This window comes from Nipponia nippon, unplaced genomic scaffold, assembly GCF_047370975.1.
Source record: "Nipponia nippon isolate SJK-2023a ecotype South Korea unplaced genomic scaffold, ASM4737097v1 scaffold_1, whole genome shotgun sequence".
NCBI classification, from domain to species: domain Eukaryota; kingdom Metazoa; phylum Chordata; class Aves; order Pelecaniformes; family Threskiornithidae; genus Nipponia; species Nipponia nippon.
The window spans coordinates 164,080,888-164,102,000 of NW_028262290.1; the positions used below are offsets into that span (position 1 = coordinate 164,080,888).

At 45.7% G+C, this 21,113-nt stretch overlaps 1 protein-coding gene across 6 annotated transcripts in view; it reads left to right on the forward strand.

Moving 5' to 3' along the window:
• Positions 1-16,272: 16,272 nt before the first annotated feature.
• NKTR (natural killer cell triggering receptor) overlaps positions 16,273-21,113 on the forward strand; it is a 44,397-nt gene continuing 39,556 nt past the window's right edge. For 2 of the 6 annotated variants that reach the window (XM_087731518.1, XM_087731526.1), the window contains exons 1-2: positions 16,273-16,347; positions 16,727-16,821. In XM_087731518.1, the coding sequence (XP_087587644.1) occupies positions 16,764-16,821 (58 nt within the window). In that variant the 5' untranslated portion in view covers positions 16,273-16,347; positions 16,727-16,763. Of the gene's footprint in view, positions 16,348-16,600; positions 16,621-16,685; positions 16,822-21,113 lie in introns of those variants that run through there. The other 4 variants (XM_087731494.1, XM_087731509.1, XM_087731504.1 and 1 more) reach the window with 3 other exon arrangements.

Consider the following 21,113-nt stretch of genomic DNA (forward strand, 5'->3'; position numbering starts at 1 on the left):
TGAGGTGGGGCTCCAGCCTTAGCCACAGCCATGTAGGTTGTGATACCCCCAAAAAATGACCCAGAGCAGTGACCAGTTTCAGGGTCCTTTAGTACAGGGTCATGGCATTCAGTATAGAGCATGACCCAATCCAGGGCCCTCTCTGAGATCTGGGACATTATTTTCATTGAACAACTAAAATCTGCTGAATAGGTGGCCAAGATTAGTTGCATCTGACCAGTAAACCCCATAGCCTTGCCCAGTCCCCATTGAGTGGTTCAGGGGTTGAGGGATAGCGGTCACTGTGTCTGCAGAGGTGTCAGAGAAGCCTGCGAGGCCAAGACCTACCTCTGTAGGCTGGCCAAAGTCCTCTGCAGGGTTTGGAGGTCAGCCAGGAGCTGTGGAGAGGCAGCTGGAGTGGGGCTGCCCCACAGCAGAAGGGAAGCCAAGGGCCGAGGGTCCCAACCTGAGCTTGGTCCCACAGCACCCAAGCAAAGAGAGCAGAGCAGGTCCAGTGAGAGTGACCAAGTCCAGCCAAGAGTCCAGCAGATGCCGGACAAGTCCATAGCACTGAGGGAGGTCTGGGAAGCCAAGTCGGCAGGTCAGGATCAGCAAGTAAAAGGCAGGGCATGGACAAACCTCAAGCATCACTCAGGCAAGGGCGCGAGCTTAAATGCAGCTCCTGAGATAGGGGAAGGAGAGCCCTCCCCGTGTTTCAGCAGCTCCTCACGTACACTCGTGTCACAGCAGGGTGACCCAAGGCTATGGCTGAACCATGATCAGAGCTTCTTCCAGCACAGGCAGCTTCTTGAGGGGAAGGGAGGAGGTTGTAGAGCTTAGTGGTGCATGCAAGACCCTGATGGAAGCCTCCTCTTGTTCTTTACATCCTCTCGTCATGCTATATTAACATTTAAGACCAGACATTTAGGCTAGGAGTCTCTCAAGCTGACCGGGAGTTAGTGGAGGCTGCGAGGGAGCTGGTTGCAGCTTTGTGTTCCTTAACGCAGAGCCTCCCTCTCTCTGTTCCCTCTCCCCCTTCATTGTAAGCGACAGCATCTTCAGACTTTAAAAGATGACATCTGCTTAATATTGGAGAGGTTTGCTGTTTCTTGGGAACTAACAGGACACTCAGCTCCGGATAAATGTTATGACAGTTCTTCCTCCAAAGAGCCCTCATTGCTCCTCCTCCTCAGGCAATGCTGTGGCATCTAAAGAGCATTGACAGGAGGTAGTTTAAAAGCTCAGGCATTTTTTTCAGTTCACAAATAAGCTAATTGACTATATCCATACCTGTAAATAAAGGTCAGGGCTCATCCTCTGACCTAAGATGAAATGCCATGTCAGGACTCCTGTTGATATAGCTGAACTCTGCTCCTCTTCTTCCTCAGGACAGGGTGGCTTCTTCCTTCTGCTGGCCAGGAAGAGCTGCTGGCCCATGACCTTCTCAGACCATGTCTGGGTCAGTCAGCAGAAGCCAACGCCATACCAAGAGCAGTGCCAACAACTGAACGGTATAGACACCCATGGACAAGTGTTCACCCCAGTGTCTGTCCCTCCTTACTTTACTGGTTTGTGTATGTCCGTCTAGTCCATTGGGTAAGTACGTGCATAATTCTTTGCAGGATTTGATCCAAAAAAATGGTTAATTTTCTCCTCTGATTCCCAACTCAAAAAGGGGGAGTTTTAATCTACCCACCATCCATAGGTTACTGACTTCTAGTTCCCCATTAAATGACAAGTTATCAGACTCTATGGAGAAATAATTGGGGAAACAATCCAATCACAATTGAGGTCAGACTGGATAATTTCCTCATCCCTTTTAGCTCTCGGTATCTGAGGAACTGGGTGCTGATACTTCTGCCTTTTTCCACGCTTTTTTGCCTGACATGTCACTCGATCGGTTTGGCTGTGCTGGAGGTCCAGCTTTTCCTTCTGCACCAGTATGTAGTAATGCATTACTTCAAAGAGGGAGGCAATGACCTTGGTTTGCAGGCGTCTCGCTGTCCCCTGTGGCACTGTCAGATAGCAGATAAAGAGACTCCTGCTTGATGAGCGCTTTTGCCTACGATCTCCGAGCCAGGAAGAATATTTCAATTTCACAGCCTGTGTTTCGTTTGTTAACCCTTTCCCACCTGCTTTCAGGGTATTTTTCTTCTTCCCAGTCTCCAAGAAGATTCAAACTGGAGGTTATATTTGCCTAATTAGCAGTAGGCAAATAGGCAGTTTTGTAATGTTCAAAGAACCCTTTTCGCCTGCGGATCTCTGGGATTAGCCCTTTAGAGAAACAACATCATCCACCACATAAACACACCCTGCTTGTAGCACAGTCATGCTGAACGCACAGGAATGGTGAACGGTAAATTAAAAAAAAAAAAAAAACAACATATCAAAAGTGGCCAGTTATAATTACAGGGGGAATTTAAGTCTGACAGCATCAGCTAGGAACATCAGAGCTAACATCCCTTCTTATATGCCACTGTTTAATGAATCCTAGGGACAGGTTTAACACGGGAGGAGGGACTGTGGCACCTACGCCGATACTACCTGGTGTAGCGCACCCTGCACAGCCAGCGAGAGCGCAGCAGTGGTGTTACTGCACGCCCCACCTCTGCTTCACGCCCGCGTGTCTGCATTCAGTCCCGAGGGACGCAAGCTTTGAGATGTCATCCTGACAAATAGCACATGTCACCAGACACGTAGCGGTGAGGGCACGCTGGGGCATTCGGTGCAGACCCGGAGCGTGGCTTCACGGCAGTTGAGGCTGGATTGCAACACGCCTAGGCGAAATCTGTATCTTCTAACACAGCTTTAGTTTACCCTGGGAACAGAGTAACGTTGCCTTCGGTACAGACCACAGAAACCCACCAGGGACTCTGGGTGTATTCTCTGGTATCGCACTGAAATGCTGTGCCACCAAACCACCTTTACTCTCGTACCCTGCTTAGCTAGATTAAACCTGTCCCAAGCACGCCTACAGCTTTCGGGCACACATCCATTTGCAGGCACCTACAGGCCTTCACTGATGAGACAGAGAAAACAGCAGCTTCTGAGTGTCCCTGGAGCACTTGCCTATAAGAAGCATCTGCGTACTTTACCATGAGGGATAATACAATGCATTTAGCGAGCTACACGGCATCCGTGTACATCCCCAGGCAGAGTTGATGGGGGCGGCAGGGATGAGAGGTGAAGAGACTGCCTTCCCTCCAGCAGCATCCCTTTCCAGCCCAGCCCTCATCCCAGCCTGCATCCACACAGTCCAATCCATTGCAGTCCATAAAACCTAAATCCCAGGAGGTCGTTATCAGAAAGATCCGTTCTGTCAAACAGTCATTTGATTTTTCCTCTCCTTTCCAGTTACATGAGAGGTGGTCTGAAAATCAGACAGTTCTTCATCTGGTATTTAGAGAGAGGAAAAGAGCTTATGTAGCTTATTTTGAGCACTCTGATCATCATCAATTTTACCATGACCTGTGAAATATGAGGTTTTAAGGTTCGAAATTCTGGAATAATGGGAAACCTGGGGAAATCCCAGCTTGCTTTCTAAAACAAAGGTAATTTCTAGATCTCACAATGGGAGAGCAGAGCAAAAATACGAATCTTTAAAAGCATAAACAAAAGGCACCCCAACCTTCTTTACTTTAAAAATCTTATAGACTTTAATTCGATTTCAGGATTATTTGGGGCTAGACTCAGGAGATGAGCATCTGGCACAGATGTACACTGGGAGTGGTGCATCAGGAGAAGGTGAGTGATCTGCTACCCAGTTAATGCCTCTGCACATGGGGAAAAGGAGCAGCTTTGCATCAAGCGTACGGAGTGACTCGTCAATAAAGACGTGCGAAAGAATGCATGAGAAATGTGCCCTGAAGAATGAGATGACATGGGTTCAACCACTCACAAATAGATTTTTGTGGAAAAAAATCACTTGAGTACAGAAACTATACTGGTCTCTTGATTTCCTGCAAAAATACCTTTATTCCACGTCGATATTTCACTGTATCTTTTCTGCCAAAACTTGCTTCTGCAACCCAACATCTGAATATGAACGGAGAGTGAAACGTTCACATCTCGCTTCCACATCAGTTAAGACCTCTGTGTGATCTGGCCAAGAGGGCTGCGTCCTGAGCGATACCCAGATACCCACACATCACTCGCACGCTGCAGAATAAATACTGGCCAAACAGGAGGATATTTTGTGGGTGTTAAGCAGGGAAGAATGTAGAAAACAACGATGCACTTGCATTTATACAAATGCCAGAAGTCAGGGAGCCAGGCTCAGAAGTGGTTTCAATTCTGTTTTCTCAGTCTTCCTCCAAAAAGCCCACATTTCACTGCCCTCAGCAAATGATGCCTGTGCTCATAAATATTCTTTGTCCTAGAAACCTGCCTTCTGGGGTAAAGCTGATCCAACCGTGGAACTACAGCACTCCTGCTATGACTAATCCAAAGCAACTAACTTGTCTCAGTTTTAGAATATCGGATATCAACGGTGCTTGTAACAGCCTATAAAACTGCAAATGAGAGGCCAAGGCAGTGGGAAAATTATTTGGAAAGTCCAGTCAAATAGGGAGAGAACAAAACAAAAGAAAATCAGCGGCCTAAGGAACAGAGAACGAGCTGTGTCGACTGAACACGTCGTTTGCTGTAAATAATGCGGTGCGTGCACACTGACTTTTGCAAACACTGCAATTTCTGTCTGGCTGCCCTAAATCTTTGCATTTATCTTGGGAGATTTTCGCTGCTGTGTATGATTTTTCACCGCTCTCCCTCTGAGCCGTTTGCTCCCCAGCAGTGTTGCTTATGTGCTCGTTATTTTTATGGGTTGCCCCTTCATTTCCCTGTAAGCGGGACAACAAAACCTGGTGTAGAGAGAAGGTGTGAGTGAGTCCACGCGATGGGTCGGTGACAGTTCAGTCAAGCCAAGCATCAGAAGGTGTCTTCTGGCAGCGATCCTACAGTTGTTTGAGACAAGTCAACAGCCGAGGTTGTCTTTAGCGAAGGAAAATGATGGATGTAGTGCTCTGGCAGAGGGGAAAATAGGAAGAAAATGAAGGCAGAGACACAGTTTTGTTTCAAGAAATGAATTGTTTTCACCTGAGAAATAGGGGACGCAGTTCATTCCCGTTTGTAGTGCCAGGAGAATTTGACTCAGCCGCATCTTGTCAACGCCAGAAGGGCACGCAGGAGAAAACGTGGCCGTGTCTGCGAGGTGTGATTAAATCCCCTCCGATGAAGTTTTCCGATGATTTTCCTTGGCTCATATGTTTTAACCAGACCCGAGTGTATTCAATGCTTGGGTCAGAAATTATATTCAAAAGCTTTTTCACTGTGTGGGCCTTGATTTGGCCAGCTCTGCGGATCTTGGCCGGTAGCACTCAAGCTCAACTTTACAGAATGTGGAAGAAACGTTTTCTAGTGCAGCCAAAATCTAAAAGCCCAGGAATATAGGTTTATAGCTGTTTCTAGATTAGCTTATAACATCTAGATTTATAGACTTTTTTGTGGCTTTCCATTACAAATTGAACATTAATTAGATAATTTCGAGTTAGAGGGGGTTTTTTTGCTTGTAAATTCTTCTGTTTTTTTTTCTTTTCTACTCCATCCTTGATGCAGTTAAATGTTTCTCCTCCTAGAATGTACATACTTTCAGGAATTCAGTGCAACCCCTGGCACAGGAATACATTGAACCATTTTTAGGATATACAAGTAAGATGCTAAAGGTACAGGTGATTAGGAAATTAAGCTTTGTAGTCTTAAAGCTGCTGAATCCACCTGCCGAATCTATGCAGCCAGTGTTTTTATTGATCTTGACTTATGTTTATAGACACTGTGTGATTATATCGCTCCTTCATTTACCCAGATACATTAATGCTTCCACATCTGACTATCTAGTCGGACGCTAACTGGCAGCAACGGCTGCACGGCTGGGTTTTCTCTCATTCTGGTCCCTAATTCACCATTAATACTTCATTATTATTGTGACAGTAAAAAGCTTAGTTATTCATTATTACTCTCGCAAAGGCCAGGCAGTTACCCCAGATAAATACTTGACAGATTTGAGCACCAGGACTAAAACTAATCGGGTGTAGCAGAATGTAGCACAACTGATTTCCCAGCTGACCTATAATCCTCCGTCAGAACAGCAACGTTTATTTTTGTTTGACTGACAGACGCGCACAAGCCGATCAGGATACCTTTGCCAAGCTGCAGGTACAGAATACCTCACCTAGATGACACCTCTGTGGTTTGGGTTCATCCTAACCTACCTGATGGCCCTATAGGTGAAATTTTGTAAAATTCCTGAGCCTCTAGCAACTTGCTGCTGCCAAAAGTGGTGCTCCTGCTCTCTCCTCCTTCACTCCCAGCTCGTTCGATCAGCAAAAAAATATCTGTTTGGAAGGGGTCTTATGTTTGTGGGTTGGTTTCTTCTTTTTCTTCTTTTTTTTTGGGTTAGGGCAGTTTTCTGCTGGTTTAAGTTGTTTATTCAGGATCAGATAAATACCATACGTAGAGCAGAAGTGGTGGGAGGTTGGGACTGTGAAAGGCAGAGAGTCAATAGATGGGCACACTTAGAGTCATAGAATCGTTCAGGTTGGAAAAGACCTCTAAGATCATCGAGTCCAACTGTTAACCCAGCGCTGCCAAGTCCACCACTAAACCATGTCCCTAAGCACCACGTCTACCCAGCTTTTAAATCCCTCCATGGGTGGGGACTCAGCCACCTCCCTGGGCAGCCTGGTCCAGTGCCTGAAACTTGTTTAAGGAAACCTTACTATGAGATGAGAGTTCAGGGCATAAAGTTAAAAGGATGGATACTTAAATGGACCAGAACAAAGGGTATAGGGCAAACGCTATTTACTCCCGTAAAACCTAGGCTGAGCGATGGAGAGGTTAGTGCTCGGGGAGATTTCTGCCTGTGCTTTCACTGCAGCTGGAGCCATGGAGTGGGATGGGGTTGGCAGCCTTGCCCGTACTCCCATCACGCAAACTTGGCATCAGGATTAATAGCCTTCTCCTCTTTTCCCCCCCTGCCAGCAAATCCACTCTGGTTATGCCAAGAGAAGTCTTGATTTACGTGTAGAAACTTGACGGCTCCGTTTTGGAAATCTCTGTGTGGTTTCATATGTGGCCAGTCCTAATTTCTCGCACTGGGAGGGAAGCGGTGTTGTGCACGGTGAGGGGAGCAGGACTGGAGGCTAAGCTGCTCCCTGACTTGAAGCATTCTCCTATTTCTCCTGGTCTTCATTGCAGAACTGCTCTTGCTCCTGTATTTTAAACTGATCGAACTGAAAGATGCCGCAGTTACCGTCTTTATATTGCAGAAGTTCAATGTTAAAAGTGCAATTACAGTATATTTTAAATCCCAAGCAATTACCATTTGTTTATAGCAACAATTGCAGTCCATTAAATGAATATGCCAGCACAATTGATGGTATATCTGCAATTATTAGCATGCCGCTAAGCTAGAACAACCCTATGGCATTCTAGCCTGCATTTCAAGTGGGAGTGAGAGTAAACAGCAAGCCATTTTATTTATATTTTGGGAGCTAGAATTTAGAGTCTAAAGTAAATGCCAAACCATTTTATTTATATGTTTACACTCAGGTTTTACTTTAAGCTCCTGCCTTATCATAAGACAAACTCTTCCTATGCGGAGGCATGAACACGATTCTCACTAGATCACGCTGGCAGTTTTAGGTATCTCTGTCCACCAAGACCTTTTAGTATCAAATTAAGTGAGGCCAAAGCTCTGAACTCCCAGCAGAAATATTTTGTGGTTGTTGCAGAAAAGAGAAATTGTCATTCCCAAACAGATCGATGTAGTGTCCTGTCTCTGACAGTGGTCAGTGTTGAGTCTTCAGAAGACAATATAAATCCTCCCCTTCCACCTTTCTCTGTCTGTAAGTGCACACAATGCACTTAATTGTTCAATCCAGAAAAATAATATCTTCCTGGCCTTAGCTGATCATAATCGCATATAGCTTTATTTATATCAACATTAACATTTATCTTGATGGTTATTACTAATGCTGTTACCAGGAGGCACTGCATATTTTATTAATATTCTTCTCTAAACTCGCTGTGTCGGTCGAGGACTTCTGGCAATCCTTCATTCCCCAGCAAGTTCCTCCTATAGAAACCTCCCACTTCTTTGCAGGAACTCCCTGCACGAATCCATCCTTCTCCCTCATCCCAACGCTTCTGCCCACATCCACAAGCCAGAATTTCCTTGTGTCCTCTTTTGTTACCAGATTTTCCCTTCTTCTCCCGGTTTCAGGGGCAGGGAACTGTTCCCTTTTGCCTGCTCTGATCTACTGACAGTTACCCGCCCCGCTGCAGCCATGGCTCTGCCAACCACTCAGCTTTTTTCCTTACTGGCACTGTCCTTGCTGTTGTCATCCCTCTGCTTTGGAGCCTCAGCTGCAGATTCACAGATTTAACGCCAGAACAAAGCGCTATATCAATTAGTCTGACCTCCTAGATTGCAGGGACCACTACATTTCTTTCACCCAGTTAACTTTGTGTCGTGACTTGAATTCTTTATTTTTAAAGCCCTGCCAGCTGTCTGGATTTAGATGTACCTGAGATGGCTTTGTGCGGAGTCAGCTTGGCTGCAATATGATTTACTGGTTCGGGAACGGCAGTGCATACAAATGGAGCTGTACTTGTTCTGGGGCCAATTTGGGTCTAGGAGCGATGCCGTTGCCTTGAAACGTGCTGAGCCTGGGCTAGTAAACCCCTGCCAGAGCTCAGCTGGTTTTGCCTGGAATCAGCTCAAGCATCTCTAAGCCACACGTCACGCTCCTGGGAACGGTAACATGGTGTCCCACCAGCGCTACGCGAAGTCCTCTCTGGCTCAGCACAGCAAATTGTCTCCGATGAATCTCTGCTGGTGGCAGACTGGTCCACAGAGCTGCTTTGATGGCTCTGCTCCGTGATCCCCAACACGGGCACTGCCCTCAGCCTCCTCCGGCTGCATACATTTAGATCGCAGCTGAACTAACAAACCCTGCTGCAATCCACAGTGCTGGCAGCCATGGTGCAGGAACGTCCAAACTGCCTGAGCTAAAACTAACAAGCTCTGAAGTACCTGAGCTGACTCAGTTTCAAGCATTTCAAGCATATTGTGCTGCATAACAGAGTGTTCTCAGATGGTGCTGGGTGAGAATGTTGAGCTGGGGTTTATACATCTTTAATGCAAAGGTAAAAAGGTAAACTAAACTTTAGAGAAAAAAAAAAGAAAAAAAAATGAGGGGAAAGGGATCATTGTGCCTTTTCCCCCTCAAAAAGCTATTAATTAAATATTAGTTTGAATCAGCGTGGTCCTGGGGATATTACATTTCATACCAAGCGTCTTACAGGGTTGGTTAGCTGCCTTCAGCAGTATGTATGATTTTTTTCCTTTTTTTCCCCACTTATTCAGTACTGTTTATTTCTAGTCCCTACCTCAGTGTCACTTCTGAATAAGGGCAGGCTTTTAGGCAAAATTGCCTTATTTCTTTTACTGACATAAGACCGATACAGGCTGTCAAAGTACCTACCAAAAGACCTTTGTTGTCATCCATTCCAAGAGCTCATAATTTAATACAAGACAAGAGACAACAGGCACAGAGAAACAGATGGGAGATTGCAAGAACACGGTAACACAAACAGTCTAATTTTATTGTGAGGGTAAAAACTCACTTGTGTTGCTGTTATGTAGCGTGGCCCAGGCATTCGTTTCCACGCAAGACACCACATGCAAAAACAGACATCATCTCATTGACCTCCGCATTTTCCTGGGGCACCAAGTTTCACCGGTTAATCATATGCTGTATAAAAGAATCTTTTATTTTGACCTAATTTAAGTATTATTGACTGGGTAAATCAAGTCTGAGATGAAGGAGGCTTCACCCTTTGGATAAAGAATAGTTTTGATTACTAGCAAGACTTCATTTTCTTTCAGTAGCCCTGAGTTATAACTCCCTGAAGTAAATGGAAAAAAAATTAATTGCATTGGGGTTTGGATCAGGCCAAATGTGATCTTGAGACCTACACAATACACCAACCCACACGTCAGGCATCTGGGATTTATTGGTTAAGGAAATATAAAATCATCCACCTCTTTCTCTACAAGCAGTGAAAGAAGAGTGCAATGGCGATATTTCTGTAAAATTATTTGGGGAGAACTCAGACACTAATGAAGGGGAGCAAATAAGAGTTAGGTAGATGGGAAGATTGCGGAGGTAGGAATCAGTCTGGAGCAGCTGGGAGGATTATACAGAAGCCTACGTTAAATGATGTTCCACCTTCTGAACTCACTCATATTCAGGTTTCTTGACGGCATTTGCTTTTGAGCGTTTTCTGGATGAGATGTTGGCGCTGTTGAGATCTGTGCCGTATCAGCCAGAGAGACTGAAGCTGGTTGTTTATCCAGGGGGAGCACAGGCAGCCAGAGGAGGAGACCTCAAGTCTCCCAAACCTGACCTGCCTCTCAGCAGCTGGCTGGCTTTATTTCTAGTCTCGGGGCAAGCTGCTGGTAAGAATCTGGATACATCGTGTTCATTTAAAGTCCCGTATACTAGTTCACATGAAATAGGGGTGTTGGGGCCTAAAGAAGCTATACGTACAGGAATATACCCTGCCCCATTAAGCAATTTCCTACATAATGGATTAATGGTTTGCTCATGTTTCTGTCACGCTGGGGCAGTCATTAACAGATTCCGTTTACTGCCTGGATAGCAGATGGCTCCACCTGCTCATGCCAGGGATGGAAACACCCCTAAAGCTTTAGGGCAGGACGGGGGAAAGCTCAGTAATCCTTTAGGAAGCGTGTTAACGGCTCAGGTATTAATTGGGTTATGGTTCACAGGAAATCCCTGGGAAAAGGGAAGCCTGAATGCCGAGAACCGCAGGGAGCGTGCGGATGTGTGAAGTTAAAATGCCCCCACAGCCGGTCCGAGGATACGTGTGTCCCCACGTCAATGCTCCCTTTCAGCAAAAGCAAGGCCTGTGACAAAAGTTTTGCCTGAGACATGAATTTCAGCTATGGGACTGCTGCGTAAGCGTCCGAAGAGCTTGTCAGGGAGCAAAAGAGAGGGAAATTTATTGGAGCTGGCTCAGCATATGAATGGCTATAATCTGGTTTTATTTTACTTCTGTGCCCCTATGCCTATGAAGTTATTAATGACACTGCTAGTATGTTAATAATAGTAAATATAATCTTTCTTTACTTTTACCTAATGTTCATGTCCGGTGAAAGAGTGATTTCAAAAGATCCGGCTTTCCATTTCTGGGGGCAGGCTTGCTGGGCCGCTCAGGCGCTGGGGCAGCCGCAGGGTAACAGGTTGCTTCTCCAGTTACCTTCACAGGCTCTTTGTGTAGCTGTTAAATGGGAAAGCTACTGTCGAAGGCAGGCACTCGTGACAATCTACCTGCCTGAGCCCCCAAATCTCCTGCTGCACTTGGGACACCTCCTCTCTGTGTCCTTTAGTGCCCGGTTTACTCAGTCCTGTCAAAACAGGGACCATGAACTGCTTCCAAGGCTCCACCAAAGCCCAGAGTTTTAACGTTTTTGGTAATGTGGACAGGAGCTGCTTGCCAGCCATGCACAGACCTTCAATATCTTGGCATTCAACGTCTGGAAAAATGTCAGATGTTACTGCCACGGTGTGGATTTTGATCAGCAGCGTAGAACTGATAGATTTTACTGTTTATGACTTATCCCCAGGCTATTTCCTTCCCCTTAACATGCTAAACTCCGCGTGCAAATGCTGACATGAGTATTTTTTAATTAAGCGCCTTCTCACTGCTTAAGTTTGCTTAACAGATAGCTGCCTGTCAGCTTTTCACTTTTAACTTCTTGTTTGCTCAGCAGTTAGGCTTTTCATAATTAAAGCCCTTTTTCAGTTATTCTGGTCTGCAATATTTATTCTTCAGAAAAAATACCGAAGAAACGGTTTTGCGTTGACTGAACGATTGAAGGAAACACTTCAGGTGCTCGTCTGTTCTTCAGTAACACGAGTTTTAAAATTTAACGAGAATTTTCTGGCTCTTTTATCCACCATCTCTCGATGTTCAAAACTTCAGTGACCCTGGCGAACAGCTCTGAGTCACTTCTCCTCCTGGTGTCAACGCTTCGCATCCGTTTGCAGCAGATGAGGATTTGCGCGGAGCAGCTCCAGAGCGAGATCTCGAATAAGCAGCCGTGAATTTGTCTCGCTGAAGTATTTTGAGCGCCGCCTCCCCTACCAAAACGCCCCAGATAATGAAAAGCTACGTTAAAAATTCCTTCTCCTCCTTGTCTAACTAATGGGCGTGCAAATCACAAATTAGGTAAGAAAATTTTCAGCACACGAGGGGCAGACCAGGGGTTTTCAGACGCTAGGCCCTGGGTAGTGTTGTCTTTGTTTAAATAAAATGTAACTGCAACAGCAACATCTAAAATAGCATGAGAGAGAACTGAGCAACAACTTGTTGCTCATAAAAAAGCTTGGTTTTGCTTTCAGACTTGGGTTCTATATATGGACTTTGCAAAAAGATCAGGAAAAGCCTCTACAAATACCTGAACTAAAAGCTGGTTAGTTCGAGCTTTCGTGGCCACACGTAGACTAGTAATTATTAGGGCAATCAAAGACAATTTTGGAAAATAAAGACTGTGTCCTAATGTAAGCAGCTTTACCCTGATGTGCACGCAGGATGCGTAACTGTGCAGCAGAGGCTTTTGCACCCTCCTGCTTTGCAAACGCCTGTAGCCAAGCAGGCTCTGTCTCAGGAGAGAAGGCAACTTTTAGCCAAGATTTGTCAACATGAATTCTTGGGCATAAAATGTAGCACTAAGAAACCTCTGAAGTTGGTTTTAGGTAGAATAAAGTTGGGTCCGCTGCTCTTCGTGCACACAGAAGTTGTGTATAGGATTGGAACATAGCTGGGAAAATTTTAGCCTATAAAAGGGGGCGTTTCACAGATTTATGGCTTATCAAAAACTAGTAGTATACAGCAGCAATTATTCATTACTATACTGCTTTGCCACGCAGACCTTAATCCCCCTCAAACAGCCTCCGTCCATAGTCCCTGAAATCAATGGGGACTGTGTCGCTGGTCTCAACGGGCGCAGGGTGTTACCAGAATAGCATCTGCAGCAGTTCCCAGACAGCAACACTAGGAAAAAAATCTTCATTTGCAACTCAGTGTTTCATGTTCGATATCTTCATTGATGATCTGGATGAGGGGATCAAGCGCACCCTCAGTAAGTTTGCAGGTGACACCCATCTGGGTGGGAGTGTCGATCTGCTGGAGGGTAGGAAGGCCCTGCAGAGGGACCTGGACAGGCTGGAGCGATGGGCTGGGGCCAACTGCGTGAGATTCAACAAGGCTCAGTGCCGGGTCCTGCACTTGGGGCACAACAACCCCAAGCAACGCTACAGGCGTGGGGAGGAGTAGCCGGAGAGCTGCCTGGCGGAAAAGGACCTGGGGGTGTTGGTTGACAGCCGCTGAACATGAGCCAGCAGTGTGCCCAGGTGGCCAAGAGGGCCAATGGCATCCTGGCTTGTATCAGGAATAGTGTGGCCAGCAGGACCAGGGAGGTGATGGTGCCCCTGTACTGGGCACTGGTGAGGCCGCCCCTCAAGTGCTGTGTTCAGTTTTGGGCCCCTCACTACCAGAAGGACATCGAGGTGCTGGAGCGTGGCCAGAGAAGGGCAACGAAGCTGGTGAAGGGTCTGGAGCACAAGGCTGGTGAGGAGCGGCTGAGGGAGCTGGGGTTGTTCAGTCTGGAGAAAAGGAGGCTGAGGGGAGACCTCATCGCTCTCTACAACTGCCTGAAAGGAGGCTGTAGCGAGGTGGGGGTCGGTCTCTTCTCCCAAGTAACAACAAAAGGATGAGAGGGAACGGCCTCAAGCTGCGCCAGGGAAGGTTTAGGTTGGATATTAGGAAAAACTTCTTCACCAAAAGGGCAGTCAGGCACTGGCACAGGCTGCCCAGGGCAGCGGTTGAGTCTCCATCCCTGGAGGTATTTAAAAGAAGGGTAGACGTGGTGCTTGAGGACATGGTTTAGTGGTGGCCTTGGCAGTGATAGGTTAACGGTTGGACTCGATGACCTTAAGGGTCTTTTCCAACCTTGACGACTCTATGATTCTATGTTTCAAAAGGCTGGCCTCAGATGTGCTTTGGAAACTTTTTTTTTTTGGGCCATGTCTTTCTTCCACCAAGCTGCATATTTATCAGTTCTAGGCCTAGAGATGATCTTAAGAGCTTATCTCCCAGGGGATCAGAACTTCTTTCTAATTTGCTTCTTTGTTAAAATAATCAGGGCTTGAAATTAATTTTTTTTTTTTCTATTGCTGACAGTCTTTGCTACTTGCATGAAGAGCAAGTAGCACATTTCCATGTCTTTTTTGAGTCTTTTGCTTATTTCTTTGCTCATCTGCCTTTAGCAAGTTCATGTTCTGAAAACAGAAAAGCAAGAGACTGCAGGTAAAAGGGGATTAATAGTTTATTGCAGCTCGGGAGGAAAAAAAAAACCCAAACATAAAAACCCAAACATATGATATTTATTGTTTGGGAAGATTAAGGAAATCAAGGAGACGTGTTTTCAAATTTTAATTTTGGAAAGGAATTCCTTCAGACTTACTGTAACTCACTTAATTTCTCATAGCTTTGTTGCTCGGTGAGGCAAATAATACCCTTCTACTTTATAAGAGCATTTCTCGGCTAAATAATTCAGGGCCAGACTGTGCTACATTTTTTTCATGTTGTGTGACAGCTCACCATGCAAATATCCCCAAAGGACCAGCAAACCTATGTGACAGCTCCAAAGACAGGCTTCCTTAGGGACAATCATGTTATTAGACATAATAAAGAATGACAGAATCTGGTTGTTAAAACTGCACGAGATGCTCAAATACTATAGTGACAGCAGCCATTAAAGCTGTAGATAAATTACACCTAAACCAATCCTACTTTGCTGCGTTCCTAACTTCTAAAATATCCTTTGATTTCAGTATTGCTACTCTGTATTCTCAGCACTTTTTTTTTTAATCTAAGACCTCTGAATTTCTCCTCAGACGAGGACATAACCACGGATACTGCTGCCAGGTAAAATTACCGCAGGGAGTTCTGGTTTGTACAACTTTTGGAAAGCATTCGGAAACGGTTTGCTTCTCGGGTGGTGAGGACTGAAGAAGAGTGTCCTCACTGCTTAGAAAGCGACAAAACTTCTTTCTGGAAGTAATAAAAGACTTTTTTTTTTTTTTTACACCAAGTGGTGAGGCTGTGGTTTAGCTGGAGACTGTGTGAGGGCTGTAGGGACAGCAGGGTGTACGCCATGCCGGAGGTGCTGCCTTCCCAGGAAACCCGTCTCTGTAAGGATGAGAACAAAGTTGCTGTTACAGGAGAAATTACATACATTAAATGCATATGAGGGGCTACACAAAAAGCTGCTTTAAGCTGCTGGGCATCCTCAGTGTGAAGGAACTTGGCCTGAAGGATGTAGCAGGCTGGGGATTTATAGACCGAATGCTCCTTTCTGAACAGTTTGACACTTCAGTGATTGCTAAAGTTACCATTTCCACACTCTGGGATGGTCCAACATCCCAAACTCAGAAAAAATTACCGATGGCCTGCTGCAATAATTAAAATGTCTTTGGTTTAAATTTTCTTGGGCTCCTGGATAAGTTTACGCAGGGCTGAGGCTCAGGAAGGGACAGGATCATCCCATGCCGACCGCTGGAGCGGCCTTGTTGAAGGGGAACCGGAGTCCTACCACAGCCCTGACGAATGCATCGCGGCGAACATTTTCCCATACAAAATCTTCCGAGTTGGGTTTTTTTGGGTTTTATTTTTTTGTGCTCGCAGAAATATTTTCCCTTCAGAGGGAGACATCTCTGCAAAACCGCTCAGGCTTCTCAAAATAAAGGGGCGAAGCGCTGGAGGAGTCGCTCAGCTCCACGGCCCGGCACCGGCGTGACGGCTCGGGGCCAGGGCGCGGAAGGGGGATGCCCCCCTGCGGGGGCTCACGATGGGATTTATTCTCTAAAGCAGCTTCTTCCTCCCCGTCCCCCTCCCCCGACCACGGCAAGGGGACGGGGGAAGCTTCGTCCCGCCGCGCTGAGGAGCCCTGAGGCGAGGGACGCGCTCCCGCCCTTCCTCGTCCCCTCAGGGCGCCGCGCCGGCGGCGGGAGAGCGTGGCGGGGGCGGGGGCGGGGAGGGGCGGGGCGCGGCGCGGCGGGGGAGGCGGGGCCACGCCGCGCCGTGCCGTGCCGGGGCGGGGCGGGCGGCGGGGCCATCGGGTCCGTCGGTTAATGGCGATCGGGGCCGGCGGCTCCGGCGTGGGCGGCGGGGGCTGAGGGAGGGGGGCGCGGCGAGGGAACAAAGCGCCGGAGCTGCCAGGTAAGGCCGCGGCCGCCCCCTTGCCCGGGGGAGGGCAGGGCGGGCAGCGCTGATGGGGCTCCCCCCCTTCCTCCCCCCCCCGCCTTCTCCTCCTCCCCACATTGAGAGGAACAAATTCTCCTCAGGGTGAACTCCCCGCGCCGGCCTCCTCCCGCCGCCCGCCCTCCCGCCGCCGCGGCCCCGCCGGGGCGGAGAGGGAAGGGGAGGGGAGGGGAGGGGAAGGGAAGGTGTCGCCTGGAGTTTCTGGCAGCGCCGGTGTCATTTTACCCCTCGGTGAGGAGGGAGGGAGGGGAGCCGGGGGTGAGGAGCCCGGCGAGGGGCGGGACCGGGACCGGGCGGTGCACGGCCGCTGCCCAGGGCGCCTCTTCTTTGTGTCCAGGTGGCGAGGACGGGGGGCGGCGGGGCTGTCCGCGGCCATGGGGGTGCAGGACCGGCCCCAGTGCTTCTTCGAGATAGAAATCAACCGGGAACCAGGTAAGGCTTGCGTCTCTGACACCGCCATCCGGCTCAAGTGTTGTGTTTGGGTCTTGTATTTTTATTTTTTTTTTTTACCGCATTTTTGCCTTAATAATTGACTCAAGCCTTTAGCGATGGGTTTGGCCATCGGTGTGTTATTTCTGAGTTAGTTTTTAGTAACTTCTGATGTTAACTGGGGCGCTGGATGCTTTTTATTCTCCTTTGAAATTGATTTTTTGTTTGCGTACACAGGTTCGGTAAGGCTAACGCTATTCTGAAGATAAAAAGCTTTGTGTATTAGAAGTGCTCTCTGGTTATGTATTATACATTTGCAGTTGTATAAACTATAGAAAATTGGGGCAAGTTGTGAGGAAACTGGAGAGGTACTCCTAGAAGTATCTTTAATCATACAGTAATTAAAATTGAAAGGGGACCTGAGGAGATCATCTGATCTAAACCTTTCTTCCTCCTGCTCAAACTGAGTCTTCTGAATGTAAATGAAGAATTGACCAGATGGCCTGTTTAAAAATAATAATAAAAATATCCCTCTCTTAACTCACACTTTCCCTATGGGAAGTGTAATCACCCGTAAGTGGTAGACTGTGAGTTTTAATCCTGGAATAGCTACTTGATTCCCTCTTCTGTTTCCCCCTCTCTGTAAAAATGGTCGTACAGATTTACTTACCCATCTTTTTGAACATGAATTAATCGATGCATGTTGGTTGTCTCGCATACGCCCAGTGCTTTATGGTGCTACTATTTGTCTCTCAGAAAAATGAATAAATGTGATGGCTTCATTATGCTTTCACTTTCATTTTCTGCTTCAATGTTTCCCTGAAAGCCTTTGAAATAAGAGTTTATATCTCTGCATCTTCAAATTTCAGTTGCATTCAAATGTAACTGTAACCCATTTCGCTTGCTTTTTATTTTCACCAGAACTTGAAAAGAAAGATTCAATTCTAACTTCAGTGACCTGATAGGGCATATCTACAAATCTGTTGCTTTTGTAACTCCTATTTGACTTATTAACAGTGCCTTTTCCAAATACTTTTTTCAAAGAGGAAAAATGTTAATGTAAATGGAGCTTTAATGTTTACTTTTGCTTTAAATTCAGATTTACTATGGAATGAGACTACTAAAAATCTTTTATGTTGGGTAGGTTTCCAGTTTAGGAATGGTAGTTTGACGAGATTGCTTTATAGCAGAGACAATTTATTCTTCATCTCACTTGCTTTTAATCTTTGTTAGGGTTTTTTGTTTTCACTCTTCATCTGAAAAATCTCTCCCTGCGCTGTTTTCTTCTCTTCTTTCTTCATGCGCACGCTCCTGCTCCCATTTCATAATACCTTTTGTTGCCTGCCTCGTCCCCTCCTCAGCCTTGTGCTGTGCATCACGAGTGAAAGTGGATTACCTTGTTTTCCCTCATATCTACTTGGGTTTCATGACTGATAGCGGTGTCGGAGAGGAATTGCAGCGTTAGTGTTCTTGGTGGTGCAGAGCTTTCGTTACCCGGAGTAGACGCAAGGGCTTTGGCTCTGTTCGTGGCTGTCTGTATTTATTTTCTCTTTAAAGTAACAGGAATCTCACAGCTGTATATAAAATTCAGAGCCCTGCTGTTTTTATTTCACCAGACTAATGACTTGTATTTTTGCAGGAAAGCGTGGCAATTTGTAAAATGTTGGTATCGGGACTTGCGTGTAATCTGGTTATACTACTTTATGCTGGTGTCTGTTTATTAATTCACTATGCAACTATGTCGTGGGATTTAAGGTTATATTTCAAAAGCTTAAACATTGCTCTTTTAGCTGTAAGATGACCTTCAAAAGCTGAATCGAGTGTGAGTGATAAAGCAGTGCTTCCAGATGACACGAAGCACTAACTCTGAGAGTTAGTACTCTCCTGCTGATACGAGTGAGGTATTAATTTTAACTTTTAAACTGCCAGCAGATTTCCAAATTAACATCTTGCTTATTTTGACTTTAATACAATAAGCCGATCTGCTTGTTCATTTTTATTAGATGCAGGGAGAAAGAACTGGGGAAAAGAACAATCCTGCATTTTGTTGCTAGCCAAGAAATAAGACATCGTCCTTGCCCTGTCTACGTTGAAAAGCTGAACTAACGTCTCCACAAAATGCAGGGAATAAGAGGACATGCCTCTCACAGTACTGCAGACATCTCTTTGCCTGCAGAATACAAAACTGTGTCGTTTTTAACAGCATAGGTTGCGTGGAGTCCAAAAACGTTCCCCTACGCAGCTGCCAAACTCTTAGCTTTCCCCTTACAGACTTTGTTTACACAATGTTTGTCGAGATACCTGTAGCAATTAAAAATAAGAGAGCAGTGCACAGGCGAGATGAGGAGGAGCAGCAGCAAAAGGTGGTGTGTGTGTGTGTGTATATGTGAGAGGGGAAGGCGCTGCAGAGTTTGAATTAGTTTTACTCTTTAACTAGATCCCTTAGAAAATACAGGAGTGAATACTGTAACTTTGGTTGTGCTTTCAGAAGCTTTATTACAGCTTTTGTGTCCATATTTTAATTTTAGCTACAGAATCTTGGGAAAAAAACTTGATGCCTGCTTGTATGTGCCTCTTGCAATGGAGCAAACTTTGTAGGCTTTGTGTCTGTTTTTTAAGTCTAAATTTAGGCTGCTTTTAATGAGTTGCCTGTTAAGCATTTTTTTATGAATGCACATTGTGGCTCATAATTTTTAAAGAGCAAACGGAGAATAAATCAGGAATAAGCATTTATTTTGGTACTAGCACAGACTGCACCTCTCCCTTCTTTTGGGTCCCCCCCTACCAATGGATTTGGACGTGTACAGCACACACATAGGAGTAAACTACTTGCAGTATTCCAAGAACTTTGGGGTGGCAGCAGATGCCTATTTAAATAATTCTGTCTTTAATCTCTGATGCAAAATCTGTGTGGAGCTTCAGTCTTTCAGGTGCTGTGATAATTAGAACAGATGTCCGACTAGGATGTCACATACTTGGTCTGCTGCTGTAGCAGTTCATGTGGCCATCCAAGACTTTTTTTCACACATCTCCTGTCCCCGCTCCCCAGACTGGCTTTATCCATCATAAAGTATGTTATATTTACTCATTTTTGCTTTATTTCATTCTTATTCACAGAAGAATTTTTCTTCTTCTCATCTTTTTTTTTTTTTTTAACTTTTTTTCTCCTGTCTTCTGTTATCGTTTAACCCCTTGCTCGCTTTTCCATTCTACTTCAGTTTCTTTCCTTCCTGGGGTATGTCCCTTCCCTTATCAGTCAGTCTGTTCTTTCATTACTTCTCTCCTTCTAGTCACTTTTGCCTAAAGTTTGGTATATTTGGGCATTTCGGCTGCTATGAATTTATGGAAATAAGCTCCACTGCAAAAGTCACTGTAGTACTGTGCCTGCATTAGTAGAACCAGGGATGCCTTATGGGGTTTTTGTTACCCTTCCTGAAGACAGAAACTGTTCCCAACTGGCTTTCCATTAACTTTTAGCCCTTTGAAGGCAAAAAGTTGTAGATAGAAAATAGGTCAGCACTTTGTCCACGAACCGACCGCAATCCAGTTGAGTGCGGTAGGACAGGAGCCAAGAGGGCGTGCTATATGGGGAACCCGTATCGGAGGGTGTGTAAGGGAGATAAGATATGGGTAGATTCAGGGGCAACTGGTTTAATAAAAATTGTAATCTGCTCATTATATAGAATTCTTCTTGTCTGTGCAGAATGAAATACCCTGGAGATTTACCTTGAGGTCTAGAACAAATTGGATTAGTAAATGGAAGGCCAAACTGATCAGCCTCTCCTGATAGGAGAAGACAAAGTGTAGTCTCTCACTTGCACTTCTGCGTGAAACTGAAGACAGTAAATTTTTGTTGGGTGCCGTAGTGAAATATGTTTGCTTTTGTGGAGACCGCAGAAGACTGGAACGGAGGGAGCTTCAGGGAGTGTTTGTGGAGGGCTGGGCTTAGCAGAGAGCTGGGAAAAGAAGTTTACGGAGGCTTTTCTTGCAAAGACTGTAAGGGCGGGTAAGGAAGCGTTAACAGAGTGTTGATGCGTCAAGACTATGGATCCCTGCTCAGGGGAACTGCGACATGCGTTGTTTTAACTGATGTTTTAAATAAAATCTGTTCTTTTTCCACAGTAAGCTTTTATTTTTCTGAAAACTGTAGCCACATTTCTACTTTAAAGCAGTCTTCTTAAATTTATATGACTTAGTGTTCAGAAATTTAGGGATAAATAAATTAATAAAATTAAAATACAGTCATTTTAGTGAACTGTTATTTAAACTGGTACACAAATCTGTCTAAGCCTTTG